At 40.3% G+C, this 24001-nt stretch overlaps 1 protein-coding gene, 1 long non-coding RNA gene and 1 pseudogene across 2 annotated transcripts in view; 2 read left to right on the plus strand and 1 right to left on the minus strand.

Annotated features, from left to right (window-relative positions):
* The window catches only part of LOC149098209 (uncharacterized), a 12878-nt gene extending 11122 nt beyond the window's left edge, over positions 1 to 1756 (plus strand). Inside the window, exon 4 of the mRNA XM_089277884.1 lies at positions 463 to 1756. Coding sequence (XP_089134010.1) covers positions 463 to 690 — 228 coding nt within the window. The 3' untranslated portion in view covers positions 691 to 1756. The remainder of the gene's footprint in view (positions 1 to 462) is intronic.
* The window catches only part of LOC149098203 (uncharacterized), a 443460-nt gene that overhangs the window by 27765 nt on the left and 391694 nt on the right, over positions 1 to 24001 (minus strand). The gene's annotated exons all lie outside the window — the stretch shown is intronic.
* On the plus strand, positions 8159 to 9046 carry LOC149098210 (uncharacterized; annotated as a pseudogene).

Below are 24001 nucleotides of genomic sequence, written 5' to 3' on the forward strand. Positions count from 1 at the left end.
TATGGGAATGAACAATCGTTTTCTCGTACTGATACGTGGACAAAAGGAAAAAAAAGAAAAGAAAAAAAACAGTAAACCGTTTACGGAAAGAAACGTTATGATCATTAGTGCTTACTTACGCTACCCACTGAATTCTTTTGTGATCTTTTATACGATATCTATTTTTAAAAAGTTTCTGTGTTAATAATTAAATTAATTATTAATTTAACAAATTAATAATTAACGCCAGAAGCCTCCTTGAAAAGTTGGCGGGATCGGGATTTCCAGGCAAAAAAGGGCGGTATGGCAGATTTTGGTCACAGGGAAAGGGTTTTTGGAAGCGGGCCGCACACCCAAACCCAATTTTTCTGGGAGTACAACTCCTGGAAGCAACAAGTAAACATCTCTTTAGCCATGTAAAATGAGAGTTTGTTATGAGCGAAATGTTAATTGATTATTGTTTTCTTTCAATTGCTTTCATAGAATGAGCGATGCAACTCTTCAACTGATGATGCTTTCTTGTTTGATGAGGAATGGCAACCACCTCATTATAGCTATTATAAACACACGTTTCCTGATAACACTAGTTTGTACCTAGGAGTAAGTAAGAACTGCAGTGATGATAGATTGTATCTAATCTGCAGCAACAGCAACATCGGCAGCAACAGCAAAACCCGTGACAGGCGCTGTACATTTCGATGGAAGTCATGAATCAATTAATCAATCGATCGACCATTGAATTGATGAATAAGAGAGTAAATAAATAAATCTAAGCGTGAAACAATTATGAAATAGCAAACATGCACCGTGTTTCTATCAAGTTTTAGTATAAATCTACTAGCGTTCTATCACGAATGCCGCGTCGTTAATTATCTGATTGGCTAAGCCACTCACTATCTATATTGTCTGCGCCCTCGTCAATTACCACGCAATAGAAATCTCGAGCTCATGATCTAATTGTGTAATAGAAACACAGTGTTTCTAGTTAACAAATTAACGTCAGTTTTTCATGCGTTTGTCGTGTTATTAATCATGAACTTCGTCATAACCTTGTCAAAGTAGCAGTGGATCCGCAGACTACTTTGACAATGTTATGACGAAATTAATTGTCGATAACAGGACAGACCCATGAAACACTGACGTCAATTTGTTTTTTACAATAACAAATTGTCCGCTGTCGATCGTTGACACATCGCAAAAAATAAAATTCATGGGTCTGTCCGCACATTGACCATGAAATTTACCAATGCATGAGAGCGCGAGATTTTCTGCAATTGTTGTTAAAAAAAACTCGATAGAAACACGGAGAATAAGCTTTCCATTTTTTTATTGAAATTTCCGCGGCGAAAAAAAAAAAAAAAAAAAAACCAGCAAAAGTTGTTTACTTCGATCATCAAAATATAAATTCGCTTTGCTCACGCAATAGTTACGTCAACAACTCGGCTAGTTCTGTGTTTCTATCGGCGAGTTATGGAAAAACGAATTTGAACGATTCAGTGCGCGCATTTTCTTTGGCTACTTTCTAAACGTTCATAGTAATCCAATTAATGAAACTGTTTTCAGAAAGTAGCACTGAGTTGACTGTAGAAGTAGGTTTAGTACACAAAGTCTTTACAAAGTATTAAACTGGAAAGAGGCAGTGGCGGGAATTTTAGAGAAAGCAGCTGATTAAGCTAGAGGTTGTTTAGTGATTTTGAGAAGACTGATAGTTAACTGTAATTGTTATCATGCATGTTAAAAATAAAAATCCAACAATGGTAATCACACGATGAATCTGTATTGGTATCAAGTGTTTTTTTGTTCCACCTTTTAGAGGTCTCTTTTGAGCTAGAGTCCTAAGTGTAATCAAGTGTCGCTTTTAAATCTGAACTTAGCTGGTTAACTCTGCGAGGCCTGAAGCCATAGTCAGAAATCTAAAGACCGCTTCTTTCTTATATCCTGGGCCTCGGGCGCTGCGGGAGTGGGTGGGTAGGTGCGAAGTTGGAAAAAATATCCTGGAAGCAATTGTGCAAAACAAAGCACCGAAGAGAAACATATAGAGGAAATCGGAAAAAAACTCCTAAAGGAACTGACGCTGAAAAAAAAATTGTTGTTCGGAAAAATTGTCCAGTTGCCCGGCTCCTAAAGTAAATCGGTCTGTTCTGCGTCCAGACAATACCAGACCGTGTGTGTCCCTGCTGCATGGTTAGTCCTCAGGCGTCACTTCAACGGTCGGATTGTCGAACATGTGGAATTTTGGGCCTCTTCCCAGAAAACGTTGCGGTTCCTGTTTAATTCCTATCTTTCATTACGAAATGCGACAGCGTCTGGTGACGAAACATCGTCCCACGGTCTTATAAATCGGTCTACCTTCTTCTTCCAACGACCCTTTTGCTTAGCACCAAGAATCGGGATCTTTCGGGAAGCCACTCATACGTCACATTGATAATAGGCTCCCTGTACGCATGTTTAGAAACCGTCCTTGAGCTTGGAGACATGCGCTCAACATGCATGTTCAACCAAGTCAGAACTAAGATTTTCTGGTTTCCGAGTTTTGATTTGTTCAGAGCTTCATGATTTCGGTCCGCCTATTAACCAAAAACACAGCCTCTGGGGCGAAATTTCCCTGGGATTTGTGCTACTTCAGGACACACCCACAAATGGACATGCCTGTCCGTGCTTTTGTCTGAACAAGTTAAAGGTAAGGAAAAACCCGTAGTATAATATAAGGTAAAGTCTGCACGCGAGCCAAGTGGCCCATCAGGCCGGAGCTTATCCCGGTTTCTGTAGCATGAAGCGATTAGGAGTATTTCTACTCCCCCCTGGATGGGATGCTAGTCCATCGCAGGGTTACCCCCAGCATTAAGTTCGTCGGTACCCATTTATAAACCTGGGTGGAGAGAGGCACTGTGAGCATAAAGTGTCTTGCCCAAGAACACAACACAATATCCCCGGTCAGGGCTCGAACCCGGACCGCACGATCCGGAGACGAGCGCACTAACCATGAGGCCACCGCGCCTCCCAATAATATAAACCCAAATATATTTGGTTAGTTCCGCGGGCAAGGTGGGGTCGAGATTGCCACTCTATAGTGCGATGATCTCAGTTCATAAATCCTGTATTGACCAAGCTTATTCGGTCAAGACTGGCTGGATATTGGCATCGCTTTTTGCTGCGGCATTATATGAAGCTCAAGCTGCGTTCACTCTGTCGAAGCCAAAATATCTTAGAGTATGATTCTAGAGAAGAATTATCTCACGAGCGGGCGTTGGATATGATCATGGATAGCCCCGAGTTGGATATAATCATTCAGTGAGATAATTGTCTCTGTTAAACATGACCCCAAAATAAAAATAAAAAAACTAAACTAAACTAAAATTAGCCCCCCCCCCCCCCCGAAAAAGAGAAATACGCCTACGCTTAACAGACCTTAATATATTTGTAGAGCATGGTCCAAAAAAAACAATAGCCTCCATTTGGCGCGAAAATATGCTCGGACACTTCTCAAAGGACATTATCTGTTCCGAGAAGCGAACAATTTTCCGAGAGCATAGCTCAAGGAAAACTGTGATCCTCGAAGAACAGATAATGTCCAAGGACAATATCTCCGAGCATATTTTCGCGCCAAATGTAGACTACAGAGTGTGTTGACGTGACGTCGTCAAATTCTAAAATCCAAAACTAAAAAGCCACTAAAGGTTTTATCCTCATCAGGCATAAGAGGTAATAAATTTATATCTGTTTACCACTTTTAACCTCAATAGCGTCCTTAATTTGGAAACCAGTGCATTTTGACTTTCGGAGTTATGACGGTGCGTGACATAAAGCTAAGATCGCGTGTGTTGAAGCCTAAGCAAAGTCCACATTTGTCTGTCTTATGAGTTAAATTCAAATTTTCCGACGAGCATCCCTTCCCTTTTCATAGGGAGGTTCCTCCCCGCAGGTTCCCAAATCTATTTATTTATTTATTTATTAAGCTTCGGCCTACTATTACAAATAAAGAAAAAGAAAAAGAAGAGGAAGCAAAAAAAAATAAAAAAGAAAAGAAAAGAAAAGAAAAGAAAAAACAGACAGCAAAAACAAAACAAAATGGCCAGGGGCGCCGCTACAGCTTAGCCAATTACAGCGGCCCCCTGAATCTCTAACGGGAAGTGAAGGAGTGAAGGAATGATGGAGTGAAATCGTTCCACCACTAGAACTTGGAAAATAATAAGTATTTTCCAAGTTAATAAAGTATAGCCAAGAAGATAAAATACTGTTCAATTGGCATTTAATTTCTTTTTTCTGATGATAAACGTATAGCTTTTGAAAAATAGTTAATCAGTAAACGAATAGAACATGAGCCCTTGTGGATATTTTCAGCCGTTTTCTTTACTCTTTGAGGAACGTTTTTTGAACGTTTTTTTTTTTTTGTTTGTTTGTTTGTTTTTGAACGTTGAGGAACGCTCCTCGCTCCTCGCTCCCAGGATTTCGCGCGGCCATTTTTCTCTCGCAGTTTTCTTTCGCGTCACGCACGACGGACTAAGCGAAAGATGGACTATGCGTAGTCTAGGGCAAGTCAACCAAAAAACATTCGACATTTTGCATGAGAATGGACATTCCTGAATGACGCCAATGAACTATTTCAACGTAAGTAACACTCTTTTAGTAGCAATGTCGCTATTTATGCTATCTTCAAAAAGGGCTTTTTAAACCTGCCGTGTGGCACTAAATTTTCACGGGAATTTATTTTTGCAAATCGGCGATATTTTTTATTTTGCGGGAGCTGATTTTTGCGATCGTAGAAGACTTGTTTTTCTTACTGGGTACTAACTTTTGCCATCTTCACGAAGTCCCGTTAAAATACCTCTTACAAACCGAGTTCGTGGGGAGAACTGTAAGTTACGGACCGAGATTTTTTCCCCATCGATTTAAGGCCTAACGGAGAAGCGCGCGGGCCATAAATCAAAGGGGGAAAATAAGGATCCGTAACTTACAGTACAGACAGAGACAACGAGGTCAGGCCTGGGTCGCACTAGAGCCAATTTTGTTTGTATAAGTAATAAATCTGTCAACAAGTAGCGTAAAATAAGTGCGACTCCAGTTTCAAAAACTTAGCAAATTTTTCAGGATTGCCAAAATTTCGCCAATTTTCAAAGAAGCCGAAGTGCTGCCTCTGGGCATTCCAAATTTTGGCAAAGTAAACAAGTTTTTAACCATTTAACTGTCATATTTTTCAAGACAGGTTTGGATGGAATTGCGGCGAGAAAACAACTTTGATCATGACGGCTCGTCCAGTTTGGCGCGTGCAATGGCGGGGCAAAATCATTTTTTACCCGGTCCATCTGACGCTTTTTACAGGTTATTTCAATGCAAATGAGGAGTATGAGCGGCGTTTTTATTCAAAATCCTCTGACCCGTACCACTGACAGCAATTTGAAGCAAGAGATGACTTCAGCGAGAGAATCTTCTTCGATTGGAAGTGGCGCAAGCAACAACACAAACGCAAACCCAGCAAAATCTGCTCGTCCACTTATGGGCAGAAAATCACGAGTAGCTGTAGATCGAAGAGTCAAGAACATGCAGCGTGGTGAAAGGTCTGCGAAGAGTTAAACTCTCGCATGGAATCTAATAAAATAACATAGATCTTGTGACGTTTGGAAGTTGTAAACTTTTACTTGCTTAAAAAGTTAAGAACACTTGGCGACAAATCACAAAACATTTTGGCAACAAAAACAACTTTACAAATTTTAGCGGGCCGTACAGTAGAATACGGATAATTAGAACCCCAGCAAATTTGACTGGAAAAGGGTAGCTAGGGCAGATGCATAATTTATATTGGATTTCTTTTTTTCATCACGCTATAATATAAACACACCATTTTGCCTTCACTACACAACCGAACGTACACAAAGGTTATCAAGCGTGAGCACGTGGACATGGATCAGCCAGGCCCAAGATATGTTTTAATTGACACTAATAAAATTACAGCAAAATAGATAAACAATGCATCGATATCCTACGTGCACCAAAGCCGGACACGCAAACTCCCAAACCTCTAATGTAGGAAAAGTATCTATTATTATATGAACAACACAGAATGAAAGACAAATTTAAATAAAAATATTTACACCGATTAGTGATTACCCATTATCACAAATTACCGCTCACTAAATTTTTGCAATGGACATCAACGCAAAAAATAACACGTTTCGGTGTCATCTTGACATCATTATCAAATTAGAAATAAAATGTGAGTGCAGGCGACTACTCCACTATTTCCTGAAAAACCACGAGGTTAACTCAAATGGTACTCAGTATCAGTTCTATCAAATTCAAGCTCTTATGAAAGAATAGTTCTTCAAAATAATGAAAGATACTTGATGAATTGTTTTGAAAAGCTCCACTGTAAACTCATCGATGCCCGGCGACGGGTAGAGGAGTCGACAGGACGTAGAGCCTAAAATGTTCAGAAAGCGTTGAGAGCGCCCGGCACTAGCGGTTCCTCTTAGTCTTTGGGACAGTGTTTTGAAAAATACAGGAAGACCTTGTATATTGGACGGTATTACGTCTGACCTTCTCATCATAATAGAACAATTTCGATATATTAAAATTCAGCCTAACACAAGAGACCTCAGTACGAGGCTCTGGGGAATAAATACAGAGTTTGTGGGGTTTATTCCCCAGAGCCTCGTTCTGAGGTCTATTGTGTCAGGCTGAATTTTAATATATCGAAATTGGTCTATTGCCGGGGTAAAAACATGATTGAATTTCTATTTGTTTGCATATAGAAACCGGGTGAAAATGCAAATAAATGTTATAATAAAGTGTCTTATCGTTTGTCTCACGATGTAGTCACTGAGATGTAGATCGCGAAGTTTCGACTGTTTACTGCTAGTCTTCTTCAGGCGATAAGGTCGACTGATTGCACGGTATCATTTATATCACAAAGGTCGGCTGTGATTGGTGCAATTCGATCCTCCTATTGTTCCATTGTTCGAGCGAGTAGCTGTTCTCTCAGTGGTCCGCTGTTGTACCGTTCTCCTGTTGTTGTGTTTCTTGATCGCGGGTATCCATGCCTCAGGAATTTCAATCCCACTATCCCTAATGATGTTGTTAGGGTGAAGTCTTATGTGAATAGCTTCCTTGACCCTACGTGTGTACCAGTGAGGATCTCGATCAATAAACTTGACCTCATTCCAGATAGGATAGTGGCCGGTCTCGTGGGTTTGTTCATCGTGAGACAAACGATAATACACTTTATTATTGCATCTACCACGATGAATAACAACAACCTTTTCCTCGACAAATAAATGTTCTTGTTAATGGCACCTTGAGAAATATCATACTAATCATCCTTTTGCCAGTTTACGTGATAACAGAAGATATTAATCGGGGACGGAGACCGTAAGTCTTGGGATCCGCGCGCACCTATGATATGGGACAATTTTTCTATTTTTAGAACAAATTGCGCCATCCTGACGTCATATATTCGCGCGGATCCACGCGCATGTTGGGCCCTGGCGTGGATGTTGTCACGTTGCGTGATCAAATGGTGATCTCTTGCAGATTTTTCTAAGCGTTAGCAGAGAATATGGCAGGGAATAAGAACCAGGGCTCTTATATGTAGTTTTATGCTCTGAGCTAATGAAAAAGCTGAGTTTTCTGGGTCGAAAACAAGACTTCAATTTTTTGCTGTTAATAAAATAGAGGACAAATTTACTGAATGCTGATTGGTCAATGAAGAGGGTATTTTTTCTTAACTTTGCCTGTGAAGAGGTCAAAATTACTCGTTCACGATTGGTCCTCAGGTTGCTTAGCAACAACTTATGCTATCGAGAAGTTGTTGCTAAAAATTTTCCGTAACAATGCAAAGCAAAATTAGAAGAGTACGAGACCGATGTTCGGCGACCAAACACTCTCGCAGTTTTATGCTGAGTTACGAAAAGAAAACGGGGATGACTACGAGCCCGACTGCCCGAAAGTAATGTAGGTATCACTGGAGAGATATCTAAACTCAAAAGCCTATCCAAAGTCCATCATCAGAGATAGGGAGTTTCTTAACTCCAGAAAAGCCCTGGAAGGGAAGGCCAGAAAACTGCGAGAGCAAGGCAAAGGAAAGCGACCAAACCGATTCAGAAGTTTGACAAAAAGAAGAGGAAGAAGTCCTCTGGCACAACGGCCAGCTTGGAGGAGGAACTCCACGAGCTCTATTAACACCATGTGGTGGCTGCTCACTCAGTACTTTGGCCTACGAGGGTGACAAGAACACCACCAAATGAAAGTTGAAGATCTCACTTTACAACGCGACGACGAAGGAAACGAATTTCTAACTTTTGCCGAAGGTCCAACTAAGACGAGACAGGGAGGACTTAGCGTGAAAAGCAGACTGGTCACCCCCAAAATGTTTGCCACAGGGAATGAGAAAAGGTGTCTCGTCACGTTCTTCAAACGATATCTGGGGAAGAAACCAAGCGAAATGAAGAAAAGCGGTCCGTTTTATCTCACTGTCATCGAAAAGCCGGTTTCAAGCGTTTGGTACAACAAAACCCCAATGAGAAAGAACACCATAAACACAACCATGAAAAACATGAGAAAGAACTCGCCGCTAAAATATCTGTGTCCCGAGAAAAAATTAGACCAACCATAGTGCACGAAAAACCGTGGTAAAGAAGGTGAAAAGTTCTGGTATCGCGAAGTGTGAAATAAAGAATATCACAGGCCACGCATCTACCAACGGGCTTGATGATTACGACTCAGGAGACGAACGAGAGTAGCAGATCATTTCACGAGCCATTGACAACACTGGTTCTGTTCCTTCAAGAGACGCTTTAAGTCAACTTTATGCTGCAAATTCCACTGCATCTTGGTGTGTTCCCGGCCATGTTTACAATTTCAGTCACTGCAGCGTCACCTTGAACTTCGCCGGGAATGATGCCGTTCAGAAGAGCACAAGTGACATAAGTCGAGGATACTAGCGTATCTTCATCGAAGAATCAGATTCCGAGTGATCTGAAAGCGTCTTGAACGTTTTAACTTTGTTTAAAAAAGCACTAACTTTATATTTTCAAAGTTGAAAGCTTGTTAGCAGACCTGGTTGTCAATGTTCTGGTATCTTTGTGCAAATATAAGATTTCATTCAGCTCATTTGTGCGTTTGTGGTGATTGATGCTTTGTCAACATTAAATGGCTCCCTATGACTGATTACTCAAGAGCGCATTCAGAAATTCAGTAATTTTCCCCTCTATTTCATTAACAAGTAATCGCCATTGGTCCTCGTAAAATTAAGGATTAATATCACGCGTGTTTTCAGAAGTAGCTGAAAACACACGTGATATTAATCCTTAATTATACTGGGCCCCATGCGATTACCTATACGAATGAATAATATCTGCTCGCGCTAGTTGTACGAGTAAGATTTTGCGTTTGTTCTGTAAAGAAAAGTTATGCAAGAAAACTCTTTACTCTGGTATCGAGTTAATTTGTGAGTTTCCCAAACAATGCTTAATCACAACCAAACCCTGTTTTTGATAGTTTCTTATTGTTCTGTTTGTTTGGCGAGTTTGCAAAAGTTTTTGAAAGGAAAGTCTGACGCGTACATAAGTAGCTCATTTGAATAGTGTAGCTCGTACACTCACGGGCAGCCCAAGCTCTCTATCTGAACCACACAAGCAACACAATATGGCATCGAATTATAAGGGTTTATATGGGATTTTCTACAAGATATCCATGGAGATAGTTTAAAGTGGAAATTCTCAATAAAACTAGGTTACCTTACCTTACCTGAATACACCCCCTGAATACATGAACACATCTTTAAGGAAGAACTCTGACGTCCATTCGAGAAGTACTAGAAATTGTAATTTAAATTTATTATGCCCCTCTCACAGAAACGCCTCTGAGGGAGGACGCACTTTCGCCGTCAGAACTATTAAAGATTGGAACAGTTTACCCCGGTCTTTAAAAACAGAGAAGTCCGTTAAATCGTTTAAGGCTAAATTATGTAATACTATTCTTAACTCTCAGAAAACTAATGGAATTTTTTAACTCTTATTATTCGTAGTATGTTTGAAATTGTAAGTCCAGTTTATTATTTGTAACCATTTTTAATAGTAACTTAATTAAGTATTTTATTGTAAATAATATCGTATTTTAGCATTTTATTGTAAATAATATATTTTTAGCATTCTAATTATTTTAAGCTGAGGGCCCCAAGTTTATCAGTAACTTAAGTTACTGTCACGGGTCACCCTCATTAAATAAAGTCTTTCACTTCACTTCACTTCACCTTTTTCCATATGTGTGTTGTTTGCTCCTGGTGTGGTTTTACCGATTGAACTAGATTTAAGCGACTTTTTTGAATTCCGGTTTTCCCTTCATAAAGAGAGGACAAGGCGAAACACCTTAGTCGGGACAGCCTGCCGAACGAAGTCAAAAATCCCACGCTAAAATGTACCATGTACATTTGTAAGTCATGGTAAGTTTTCACGTTTATGCACCTTTGATTTGTTTGTATAAAATATTCCCGAACTGATAAACTAAATTTGATTCTCTTAGGGTATTGTGGAATTACGAATATTGTGAGGAAACTGTAATGGAAGCCAGGAAAATTTTGTCCAGAGCATACGAAGAGAAAGGAAATGCCGCCGGCAAATTGAGCGGCTCTGTTTTGCTCGGGAGAATTCTTAACGAATTATGGGGAGATGAAGTTAAATTGGTGAGGCGAGGACCACGTAACTCAAAGGTGCATAAACGTGAAAACTTACCATGACTTCCACTTAAAAAAATGATTGTATCTCCTCAGTTTCTGCGGAGCTTTCGCCGATGATCTTACGTTTCTTTGCTTTTGAAGCCATTTTGCGAGAGCATTCTGTACGATTTTTATTTTGCATTGTAAATTCGACCTGAGAGGAGCCCGGGTGTTACAAGAAGTTTGGTTGACAAATTGCGGTCTAGTACCCCTACGAGCCTTGGTTTGCCAACATGACGAGGTTACCAAGCCGATTTCGACGGTCTTTGTGTCGCGGATCAAACGGACGCGGAGCTCTTCCATCGTTTTATCGTTTCACTGGAGACACGAAGAGCCGCCTAGCGTCGCTCGCAGGGCAGCGATTGTGTGGCTAGAGAATTGAAATAAAAGATCAACCTTCGCCCTTGAATTCTGCGGTGGATTTGTGGCCGTGGGTACGTTTTAGCGTGGGATTTTTGACTTCGTTCGCCAGGCTGTCCCGACTAAGGTGTTTAGCCTTGTCCTCTCTTTATGAAAGGAAAACCGGAATTACAAAAAGTCGCTTCAATCAAGTTCAATCGGTAAAATAACCACACCAGGAGCAAAAAACACGTATGAAAAAGGGAAACCATTTTCATTAAGAATTTTCACTTTTAACTACCTCCATGGATATCTTGTAGAAAATCCCATATAAACCCTTATAATTCGATGTCATAAGGTGTTGCTTGTGTGGTTCAGAGAAAGAGCTTGGGCTGCCTGTGGTGCACTTTCAAATCCGAGTCGGCGTTTTCAATTGTCAACAAATCTTGACAAAGATTTCTTTCGTTGTCTTTTGTACTGAGATGCTGCAACAATTTTCACCAACGCCAAAAGGCTACTAACATCATGCGTATTTCTTTAACATAGTGAAATTTTACACTGCGAAAATAAAATAGACAAGGAGTTTTGATAACTCAACCAACGAAATCGAAATCGTTATTCGAGTTGATTAAAGAAAGCGTCATCGTAACTTTGCTGATTATTTCTGCTGTATTCACATATTTTCAGCTAAGCTTTTAATATGTTCTCAAACATTTATCAACCTTAAACATATTTAAAAACTAGAGATATTATATGAGTTCGATGTACGTTTTCACACGAAAGTGCTGAAGTCCAATTTGTCATGTTTTACTGACTGTACAAAACACGCATCGGCGGGCGCTCTTATTCATCGACAACAGACAATTTATTGAATTTTTACACAAACAAAACTGAGCAGCACCAACAGACATAAACGTTATTGTCACTTATTGGGCATTGATAAAACATCAAACGTTGCCTACAATTCAGGTGAAACTCAAACTTGCAATTATTTTTTCGTTTACTTTTCGGTCGCGATAGACTCTGGCGAAATCCTCGCAAACGTGTGGCAAGAGGAGGGAAATTTTGAAGTCCTGAGACAGTGCTATATCCAAATATATCCAACTGCTTTTTTTGTTTTTGCTGTGCTATGGAAAAGCTGTTAATCTTCAACATATGCGAAACTTAGAGTGGAGTGATGTGGAGCTCTTGTAAAAGAAGCAGCGGAACACAACTTAGTCAGTGACATAAAGCGGGATATACAACTAAATTCGACACTGTCTTACTTCACTCAAACTGGAGCAGCTTACGACGAAAATCAACAAAATCGAAATCGCTATTTCAAGTTGATTAAAGAAAGCGTCATCGCAACTTTGCTGATTATTTCTGCTTTATTCACATATTTTCAGCTTAGCTTTTAACATGTTCTTAAACATTTATCAATCCTAAACACGTTTAAAAACTATAGAGTTATTATTTGAGTTCGATATACGTTTTCACACGAAAGTGCGACGGAAGTACAATTTGTCATGTTTACTGACTGTACAAAACACACTTCGGTGGGCGCTCTCATTTCATCGACAACAGATAATTTACTAGATTTTTACACAAATAAAACTGAGCAGTATCTACGGACGTAAAGTTATTGGGCCTTGATGAAACATCAAGCGTTGCTTACAATTCAGGCGAAACTCAAACTAGCAATTATTTTGTTTTACTTTTCGGTCGCGATAGACTGGCAAACTCCTCTGAAGTCTTGAAACTCTGCTATATTTAAATATATCCAGCTAGTTTTTTGCTGTGTCATGGAGAAGCTGTTAATCTTCAACATATGTAAAGTTTAAAGTGGAGTGATGTGCAGCTCATGTAAAAGAAGCATCGGAGCACAACTTGGTCAGAGATATATATAAGCTTAAAGCGGAACATACCTAAATTCGACATTGTCTTACTTCACTCAAACTGGAGCAGCTTACGACGAAAAGACTTAAGCAAAATTCAAACTGACGTAAATGCGTTGAGTTGTGGGCCAAAAACATGATAAATTTCGGGAATTTCGGACGCCATTTCCCCCGCGCGACATCCGCAAAAATTCTCGCAGCATGTACGCCCGTGTGCCGCAGGCGATGGCGCAATTTGTGCTAAAAATAGAAAAATTGTTCCATATCATGGGAACAGCTCCAATACTAGAAACGGCGCGCGCTTACGGTCTCCGTCCCCGATTATGGCTCCTGGTGTCACGCAGTTAAACGTGGTCACACTCCCTCAAGCATATTGATCGTCATGGCGTACCAAATTATCTACCTACGTGAATATGATTCGGTAAATTAATTAATGCGAAAGTGTGGCCAACGAAGTGTCAAGTTTGCAAGTTGTTATCATAGTTTTGCTCTTAATCATCCGTGAGCAGGAGTTGTTCCTAATCCTATTAATGCTGGGGGGTTACACTGGCGTTAATTAACAGGAAATTGTTATCACCAGGAGCCATAATCGGGGACGGAGACCGTAAGCGCGCGCTATTGTACTATTGGGGCTGTCTCTATGATGTGGGACAATTTTTCTATTTTTAGAACAAATTGCACCATCATGTGCGACACATGCGTGTACAATGCTACGAGGATTTTTGCGGATGTAGGGCGGGGAAATGGCGTCCGAAATTCCCGAAATGTTTGATGCTTTTGGCCCACAAATCAATACGTTCATGTCTGTTGGAATTTTGCTTCAGTATTTTAGATACTTTAAGTTTTGGTTATAAGATCCCCTTTTCACGGGAACCTACAAGTGTTTTTCTTACTAATAATCGCTCAGCTTTGGGTGAGAGTGATTTTGTAGAATCTGCTATTCAAGAGTTACTTAGTGTTGGCTCTATTGTTTCGTGTACTTACCCGCCTGACGTGGTCAATCTATTGTCTGTCTCTGTACCGTCAAGTGGTAAGAAGAGGCTCACATTAGACCTCAAGCATGTTAATTTCTTTGTAAATAGGTCCAAAATTAAGTTTGAGGATGCCCAGTCCATGCTAAATTTTTTCATCGGCGATTCTCCTTCTAATTTGTGAGTTTATTATTTCGATATTAAGTCGGGGCATCATCATGTTGAAATTTACCCCTCACATCAAAGATTTCTCGGTTTTTCGTGGGTTTTCAATGGTGTTCGAAAATATTTTAAGTTTGTCGTTCTGCCCTTTTGTCTTTCTACGGGCCCTTACATTTTCTCCAAAGTTATGCGTCCCCTCGTCAAGCATTGGCGTGGTTAGGCCATCGCATTGTAATTTATTTAGACGATGATTTAGGAGTATGTGGTTCGAAGGCTACTTGTCTTCGACAATCTTTGTTGGTGCATTCTGATTTGATTAGCTCGGGGTTCGATCCAAATAGGATAAATGTATGTGGATCCCTATTCAGTTGCTCTACAGGCTTGGTTTTCATTAGGATTTTGCTCGGGGTTTATTGTCTATTCCTGAAGATAAGATATTAATTTTGCTTGCGTCCATTTGGGAGGTTTCTAGTTCTCGTATAGTTACTGCAAGGATGCTGGCTCAGGCTATCGGGCGTATCATTTCTGTATGTTTGTTTTTTGGCCATATTTGCAAGATTATGACGAAAGCACTGCATTCTGTCATTGACAGCAGAGCATATTGAAGCGCCAGGGTTTTTCTTACTATTGAAGCTATTTCTAAGTTAAATTATTGATGTTCCAATGCTCGAGCACTTAGATAATTTAATTCTAGACCTTTGGTCTATCCAGTTAATATCCCTCACCACATTGTATATTCCGACGCTAGTGAAGCTGCTTGCGCTTCTTGTATTTATGTTCAGGTCGCCGGAGGGGTTTCCTGTTGCCCACAAGAATTTTTATGATCTTGAAATGAAGCAAAGCCCCACTTGGAGGGAATTGATCATGAAGTCTGCTGGTTTTGCATTAAAAAGTTTTGCTCTCATTTTGCATAATTCCTCTATTAAGCTTAATACTGACAATAAAGCCGTAGCGTTCATTACAGATTCTGGGAGCAATAAGCCGCATTTGAATGCTATTGCTAGGGATATCTTCTGTTTTACTTCTGCTCATGGTACTAGGTTGTCAGTGGAATGGATTCCCCGTAGGCGTAATCAGAAAGCTGATTATTACAGTAAGATCGTTGATTTTGACGACTGGTGTGTTTCCAACGATTATTTTCGTAAAATTGATTCTTAATGGGGTCCTTTCACCGTAGATTGTTTTGCAAGTTATGCAAATACCAAGTTGACTACGTTCTATTCGCGCTTTTACAGTCCGAACACTTTGGGTGTAGATGCTCTTAGTCATAGGTGGGAAGGTGAAAACTGTTGGCTGCTCCCTCCCGTTAGCCTTGTCACCCGAGTTATTGAGCATTTCAAATTATGCAAGTGCGTAGGCGCGCTTGTGGTCCCTTATTGGTTATCTGCCATTTTTTGGCCGTGCATTATTAATAAAGATCGTTCTTTCCGTAGTTATATTCTTGACTTCCTTTATGTCGCTGAAGGGAAGCGAGTTTTGTGCATGGTGCTAATAAGAATTGTATTTTTGGTTCTGATAATTTTAGTTCTCCTGTCCTTTTCTTACGTGTTAATGGAGCCAGTTAAATCACAGGCGGCCCAAGCTCTCAATGTTATCCTTTTTTTTTTCCTTTTTATGCGAACGTTCAGGCTAACGTGACATATGGCATGTACTATTACATAACGACCGAATTTGACCACGCGAAACATGACACCTCCATATGCTGCAAGGCGGGAGTCATGTTTCGCGTGGTCAAATTCGGTCGTTATGTAATAGTACATGCCATATGTCACGTTAACCTGAACGTTCGCACAAAAAGAAAAAAAAAAAAGGATAACATTGAGAGCTTGGGCCGCCCGTGGTTAAATTTAAGCCATTAGTTTGTATTTTTTGCGTCATGAGCTCTCGGAATTAAAGTGTTTGCCACTTGGCTTTGTGGGTTTATTTCTTTTGCCGCTGGGCATTTGCGCACTTGCTTTATTTCTGGTCGCCACTGGGCTTTTTTCACGGTCACTAGTAGCAGTCCGTGTTGAGATTTGTTGCTTGCTGTACTCCTCACTGGACTATCTGCCTATACCTGAGATTATTTTTCTGTTTAATTTGTCATTATTTAAAATTCTTGTTCTATTTTTTTTTCTGCACAAGGTGATATTGTTTTTGCGCGGACTAGTTCCACCCTACAGAATCCTGAACTCCGAAGACTTGCCTGTTCGCTTCCGACTCGTGCATTGCAATCTAAGGCTCCATGCACCATTGATCAGTATTCTAGGCCCTTTCAGAAATTCAGAGTCTGGGCATCTTGGTTTCCCGAGATCACTGCTTTGCCTACAAGGCCGCTAGACGTCGCTCTTTACGTAGAGCATCTTATCGAAAGTGATACAAGTTCCTCCCTACTTCATCATGCTTCTTGTGGTATTTCGTGGGCTAACAAGCTCTATGGTTTTCCTGATCCATGTCACGATCCTCTGGTAAAGAACATTCTCGAGGCAGGTGTCCGGATTTCTGCTAAACCGGTGGTTAGAAAGGAGCCAGTTACTCGTGAGATGATGGTTCAAAGTATGCCTCGCCATCTGCTAACCTGGCTAGTCTCCGAATTACAGCTTTATTTATTACTGCTTATTGTGCATTTTTACGCTTTGATGAGCTAGCTAAGTTGCGCTGTTGTGATGTCACTGTAAATTTCTATAATTTGGATTGCAGTGAAGAATGATGATCGCAGTAAATTTTAATTCAAGCAATTGGAAAGAAGCTTGAAAAAAATCAGGGCTTCAACGGGATTCGAACCCGTGACCTGCGCGATACCGGTGCGATGCTCTACCAACTGAGCTATGAAGCCATACATTGGGAGCGAGGTCAATTAATTGAGTTCATATCTTCCCGTAAGGAGTGAAATGATGTGAAGTATATATGAAATAATCCATATTTGAACTGCGGTTGTAGATGAAAGTGCAGAATGATCATCGCAGTTGAAGCATTGATTTTTCTCAGGCTTCTATCCAATTGCTTAAATTGGAAAATTTACTGCGATGATCATTCTTCACTTTCATCTACAACCGCAGTTCAAATATGAATTATTTCATATATACTTCACAATTTGGATTACGTTAAGATTATTATTGATAGCAGTAAGACTGACGTGTACAGGGATGGTTCCTCAGTTCTTTTGGCTCGGGCAGGTACTGTCACTTGTCCCTATACGATACTTTCTCGTTATTTTCATCTCGCTGCTTTGAATTGCAATTCTAGCGATTTTGTATTTTGTATTTTTCATAAGTCCACTCTTAGTTATTCTTTAGGTTCGCGACCTATATCCTATACCAGGGCTAGGGAGCTTTTGCTTAATTCCTTAGTTGAACTAGGTTTTCCTAAGTCTAGTTATGGTTTGCCAGCGACTTCGACACGTTAATAAAGTTCTTATCTTACCCTAGCCTACCCTAGCCTACCCTAGCCTACCCTAGCCTACCCTAGCCTACCCTAGCCTACCCTAGCCTACCCTAGCCTACCCTAGCCTACCCTAGCCTACCCTAGCCTACCCTAGCCTACCCTAGCCTACCCTAGCCTACCCTAGCCTACCCTAGCCTACCCTAGCCTACCCTAGCCTACCCTAGCCTACCCTAGCCTACCCTAGCCTACCCTAGCCTACCCTAGCCTACCCTAGCCTACCCTAGCCTACCCTAGCCTACCCTAGCCTACCCTAGCCTACCCTAGCCTACCCTAGCCTACCCTAGCCTACCCTAGCCTACCCTAGCCTACCCTAGCCTACCCTAGCCTACCCTAGCCTACCCTAGCCTACCCTAGCCTACCCTAGCCTACCCTAGCCTACCCTAGCCTACCCTAGCCTACCCTAGCCTACCCTAGCCTACCCTAGCCTACCCTAGCCTACCCTAGCCTACCCTAGCCTACCCTAGCCTACCCTAGCCTACCCTAGCCTACCCTAGCCTACCCTAGCCTACCCTAGCCTACCCTAGCCTACCCTAGCCTACCCTAGCCTACCCTAGCCTACCCTAGCCTACCCTAGCCTACCCTAGCCTACCCTAGCCTACCCTAGCCTACCCTAGCCTACCCTAGCCTACCCTAGCCTACCCTAGCCTACCCTAGCCTACCCTAGCCTACCCTAGCCTACCCTAGCCTACCCTAGCCTACCCTAGCCTACCCTAGCCTACCCTAGCCTACCCTAGCCTACCCTAGCCTACCCTAGCCTACCCTAGCCTACCCTAGCCTACCCTAGCCTACCCTAGCCTACCCTAGCCTACCCTAGCCTACCCTAGCCTACCCTAGCCTACCCTAGCCTACCCTAGCCTACCCTAGCCTACCCTAGCCTACCCTAGCCTACCCTAGCCTACCCTAGCCTACCCTAGCCTACCCTAGCCTGCCCTAGCCTACCCTAGCCTGCCCTAGCCTGCCCTAGCCTGCCCTAGCCTGCCCTAGCCTGCCCTAGCCTGCCCTAGCCTACCCTAGCCTACCCTAGCCTGCCCTACCCTACCCTAGCCTATCCTATCCTATCCTATCCTATCCTATCTTATCCTATCTTATCTTATCTTATCTTATCTTATCTTATCTTATCTTATCTTATCTTATCTTATCTTATCTTATCTTATCTTATCTTATCTTATCTTATCTTATCTTATCTTATCTTATCTTATAGTTTAAGATCAGGTGGTGCCTCTGCCGCTGCGAATGCTGGCATCAGCGATCGTTTGTTTAAACGACATGGTCGTTGGAAATCGGATCGTGCAAAGGACAGCTATGTTAAAGACAAAATCAATTCCCTTCTTTCAGTTTCTCGTTCCCTAGGTCTATAATTCTCTCTAAATTTCGCTTTATCTTCGAAATGGGGCAATTTATGTCTGATCAATAAACGAGATGCCCCCTCCTATATGACTAATGGTTTCTTACTTATACTAAGTTAGAAATTATTTTGTTTTCGTTTCACTACAGAGTGATTAGACAACAAGTCCTTATCTAAGAAGGGTTCAACGTCGACCGGGAAGGCGGGGGGATGGAATTGGTCAATCTTTGTACCTTAAAGTGTAAACAGATCATTGTAGTGAATGCTTTTGCATGCTAAAGCAACACACTTCATAGGGACTCTACTAATCCCGTCCGATGCGACCTTTTGCATGTAACGAGCTGTATTCAATTGAGTGTCTGAATGAGGTTACCGACTAGCGAGAAAGGGCGAAAACTATTAGTGACTACTGACAAAACGAGGAAAAAAGTACCGACTAGCGACAAAAAAATTAACTGAGATTTACCGACAACCGACAAAGGTCAAACATTTTAACCGACAACCGACAAAGTAATGAAATTTCAACCGACAGCCGACACAAGGACCCATCCACCCCTCCCCCCCCCCCCCATTCAGACCTTCCGTAATTTCACCACAGTTTTTAAAAAGTCGCTATTTCAAGCTTAAATAGGTGCTCGATACTTTTAAAATTAAAGCACGGGGAATAGAATGTTGAATTTGAATGTTCAAGAACAACAAAACATGTCCAAGGGAAACAAAACACAATCAAGGTATCTGTTTTCGGCAAATAAACTGTCCGATGTGTCACAATTGCGAAACAGTCACCCCTCTTGTGCTAAGAATCTCAGTCGTTGGTTATCAATACTGTCAATAGCGTTGTTCAGTCGTAGATTGCTGTTGAGGTAACATTTCAAGACAACATGTCAATGTTTTCATGATCAATATTCGAGGGAATGACCTCTTGAACCAAGATATAAAGTAATATAGGTCCATTGCGAGTTAAGTTGTTCTTCTTTCAATTGAATACTTCAATCTTAATTAATAAATCTCAACAAGAGATATTCTTTTGATCTCAATTGATATTTTCCCTTGGTATCGAAAATGTAAACGGTTAATTCCTTTTGATGGTCGAGATCCAGCTATCGCTAACAAATCTGGTGAATAGGCAATAAAACGGAACGATAAAGTAGCAAAAAAGTCAGTGTCAAGGAAATGTAAATAAGATGTTCCGACTTCCCTGAGCGATACAGTACTTATCAAACCCCCCGTGGTAGAAGCGGATGGCGGGGGCTGACCTGAAAAAAGTCAGCCCAATTAAACAATTTAGGGCCCTTTAGATCTCACTTTTTCCCATGCAAATTGTTGGGTGTTTAGCTAATTGAATCGATTAATCGATCTTATATTGTTTCTTAATACGATCTACCTCAGCAGAAGTTTGTTTGTTCTTAGAACTTCCATCGAAACTTAACTGCCCCCCTTGAAATACCGGTTATATGACGTTCTTCTCATACAACTAAGTCCACCCAAGGTCATAGTTTCTTTATCAACCTGATCTCAACTGACCATAGCTAAAACAAAAATACTTGATATCAGTATGCAATACTTTTTAGAATCAGGTCCGCTATCGAACAAATTCCTTTCATTTTTTATGAATTATATAGTGCAAATAAAATTAAATGAGCTATGTATAAAAGAAAGCTCTAGCTCTGAAACATTTTATAGTTATTCATCTGAAAGAAATAACTGGACAGAGAGCGGATAAATGGATTTCACATGTACTTTTCTAGTAAGGAATATTACTATTAAGGTTATTGCAATCTTAGATTTTATGATTCTGAAAGTTTAACTTTAAAAGGTCTAATCTTTTTTGTTTTACCCTCGTTAGGTTTCTCTCTTTTTCGTTAAACGTGCTCTTTATTATCTATTGTAGGGCATGTTACCTTGTTTCAGAGCTTTAAAAACACCCGGCCCAATGTTTGCTGCTTGAAGGAAATGCCACATTGAAACAGTTTCAACCGAAGGGTAGTTACAGACAGAGTGTTTGGGCGTTTAAGAACGTATTTTAAAGGACTGTGAGACAAAAAAAAAGTATGATGAGGACATCAAAGATCTTTATTTCTTGTGAAATTTCAACAACGGCGCAGTCTTCCAATTTATTCATTACTCAATGACCACGTTATAATTGAAGATACAGTTTATTCCCGCTATTTCGAACTCTCGGGGGAAACGAAAAATAGTTCGAAATTGCGGGAATTCGACATAAGCGAGCTCGAATTAGCGGGATCTAACTGTATCATTTCTTCATCCCTATGTAGGCTACTGTTGTGTGTTTACTGGTCCCTGCAGTGGAAACAACAATTCTCGGGAGCCTCCAGTCACTTTTAAGAAAAAAAAGCGACGACTGTCCCGGTAATCTTTTACAGATTCACTTTGATGGAAATAGAACCGAGGCAAAATGCAATGGACAATCCACAAAGACCTTAACAACTAGTAAGTCTCAGTAAAAACTTCACTAGTGTTATTGCCCTAAAGTCCCAAATTTACGAACTTATTTTTAATTTCTGATATAGAAGCCCGTTATATGCGGTTTCTCGAGAGGCGAGAAACCGCGCGCAAACGCGCACACTCTACTATAAAAATGGCTTTAGCTATAGTGACGTCTGGACTAGATCTTAAATTGTAAATTTTTCAATTCGTATTTTGTAATTATTCTTTATTGTTTATTTACACACAACCCCACAAGCGGCAAGCTTAATTGCTTGTCGTGTTTAAATAAAGGTTACTTACTTACTTACTTACTTACTTACTTACTTACTTACTTACTTACTTACTTACTTACTTACTTACTTATCATCTTATTTGTGACTTAAGGGAAGCAGAGTCTCTGAGGCAGTTTAAACGTCTGCTCAAATGAGGTGTATAGGCACGGCATTCGTGGAAATCAGCTTTTTATTATTATTATTATTATTATTATTATTATTATTATTATTATTATTATTATTATTTTTGTTACATTAGATATTAGGAATTGAAAATATTTGTAGTTTTTTTACCGCGTTAAAATAAATAAAGATTGTCTTGCCTGTATTGTTTAATCGAATGAGATTGAATGTTGTCTAGTAGGATCTGTAATTGAAATTGTTTGAAGAAATGTTCCCTAATAGTGTATTTTGTATTTCAAAGGATTTACGATTGAGGATACCAAAGCCGGAAAGAAGTGCATCCAATACGCTGATGAACAAGGTGGTAACACACGCTACTACGCGCTGATGGTCATTAACAGGACAAGGGTCACACCGACGGTCACTTTTATGGTGAGTTAAAACTACCTATAAGCGTTTATTGGCAAGTTTATTTTACACACACTTTTTACTGATATTATAGTTCTACTGTGGGCCGTACCGGACCGTAACACTGTTGAATTTATTGTACAGGCACTACTAAGTTGAAATTTGGACAGAAGGATGATTTCTTCCCACCTACGCTAGATCTGAAATTCCTGAGTTTGTTGACGTTCTTCATACACAAACGAAACGATTTTGTTGTTTTGGTGCGAGCGATCTATGAAAACAACAGTATTCAAGAAAACTAAGAGACTATGATCTAGTATCTTGAAAAAAGTCAAATTTGGCCGAAACATTACCCTAGATCGATCAGCTGTGTAATATCCGAAGTCTCATGATATAGAAACATGCAACTCAAGAGTTTTATTAGCTTAGCCATCATGGCATATGAGTAATTCACCTTTTGCTGTTCATTTACCGAAAATATCCATTCATTTGTGTCCAAATTTTTTATATTATGGTCAATATATTATCATAAACACCAATAGCTGGTTTTCACATGACGTCACTAAAATTCTAACGACAAAACTATTGATCTTCCTGAGATTTTACTTTAATGATGTATAAGAGCAGCTAAAAACTAATATTCACACAAATTTTCGCTCCGAATGGGTTCTTGGTTTTGTGATACACTACGCATGAATTTCTAAGCTTTCGCGTGACGCGGCATTTATATGACGGCCTAGAGAGCTGTCAAGATGGTTAAAAAAGTGACTTATTTCGGGGAACTTGGCTATCTGAACAGTTTATGTCTTAGAGAAAGTATTATTTTAGTGTTTTAGAGTTCCTCGAGGGATAAATTCACGCTTTTGTAGCAAAACTCAGTGTCAGAGGTTTCTGTTGGTTTCCGGCCGCCATGTTGGTGCCCATACGGATGGGCCCCAGCATGGCGTCTCCATACAAATCTCTATAAATTTGGGTAAAAAATTTCTCCGCGTATCTCGCATAAGAAAAATTGCTGTGACCAGAATTTTGGCGAGAGTCTGCATATTTACCTTCTTTCATTTCCCAGATTCTGGACTTAATCTATTGACCGGTTTTGATTTTTATTTTGATCTATTTTGAATTGCGTGACACTGAAAACCAGCAATATGACCTTCATTTGCGCGTAAGGAACGTTCAAGAATAACATTTACATATGTATTAACATTCAAAATCATCAAAAGATAAACAATACTTTCCCTTGACATTCATTGGCTGTAAATGTATTTTCATTTTTGTGGAATAAAATTCGTTGTCACAAAACGACAATCATTTACACTTCTGGACAATCCTTTTTCAACAAAAGACTTTCAATAACAGAATTTGCATGAGAACTCATAATCAATTGCATTATTATACAACCGTATCCGTGAAGGTGACTATCTTTAGTACGTTGAGACAAACATTACCGTGTTTTCAACTAACGTTAAGGAAAACAATAGCTCATTAGCGTAATTCCTTTGAACAGAGATGTTGTTGTTCTGATAGCTTTGATTTCATTAAACCTGCCACAACCGTGGCCAGATTTATCCAACACAGTCGTTTGTTTACATTTTAAATCTGTTCCTTATCAGAAAGTACGTAACCGGAAATGCAAGCAGAGCCCGCGCGGTGTTGGGCCTTGTTTTGAACGCGTGCCTTGATATAAAACCAGACATAATGGCAGACAAAATGTAATTTATGTAAAGGCAGATGTCAAGGCATGGTGCTCAAATGATAACTCGCTAGGTCAGGCTGTACCAGGTACTGCAAATCTAGACAATGAGCTTATAGGGCGGTGTCAGGATGAACAAAGTACACCTTTTGTTGTTCATTTACAGAAAATATCCATTCATTTGTGTTCAAATTTGTTTCATGGTTAATATGTTCTCATTAACACCAATATGACATTCATTTGCGCGTAAGGAACG

This window comes from Orbicella faveolata, unplaced genomic scaffold, assembly GCF_042242905.1.
Source record: "Orbicella faveolata isolate gen_17 unplaced genomic scaffold, um_ofav_v1 contig_46, whole genome shotgun sequence".
NCBI lineage: Eukaryota > Metazoa > Cnidaria > Anthozoa > Scleractinia > Merulinidae > Orbicella > Orbicella faveolata.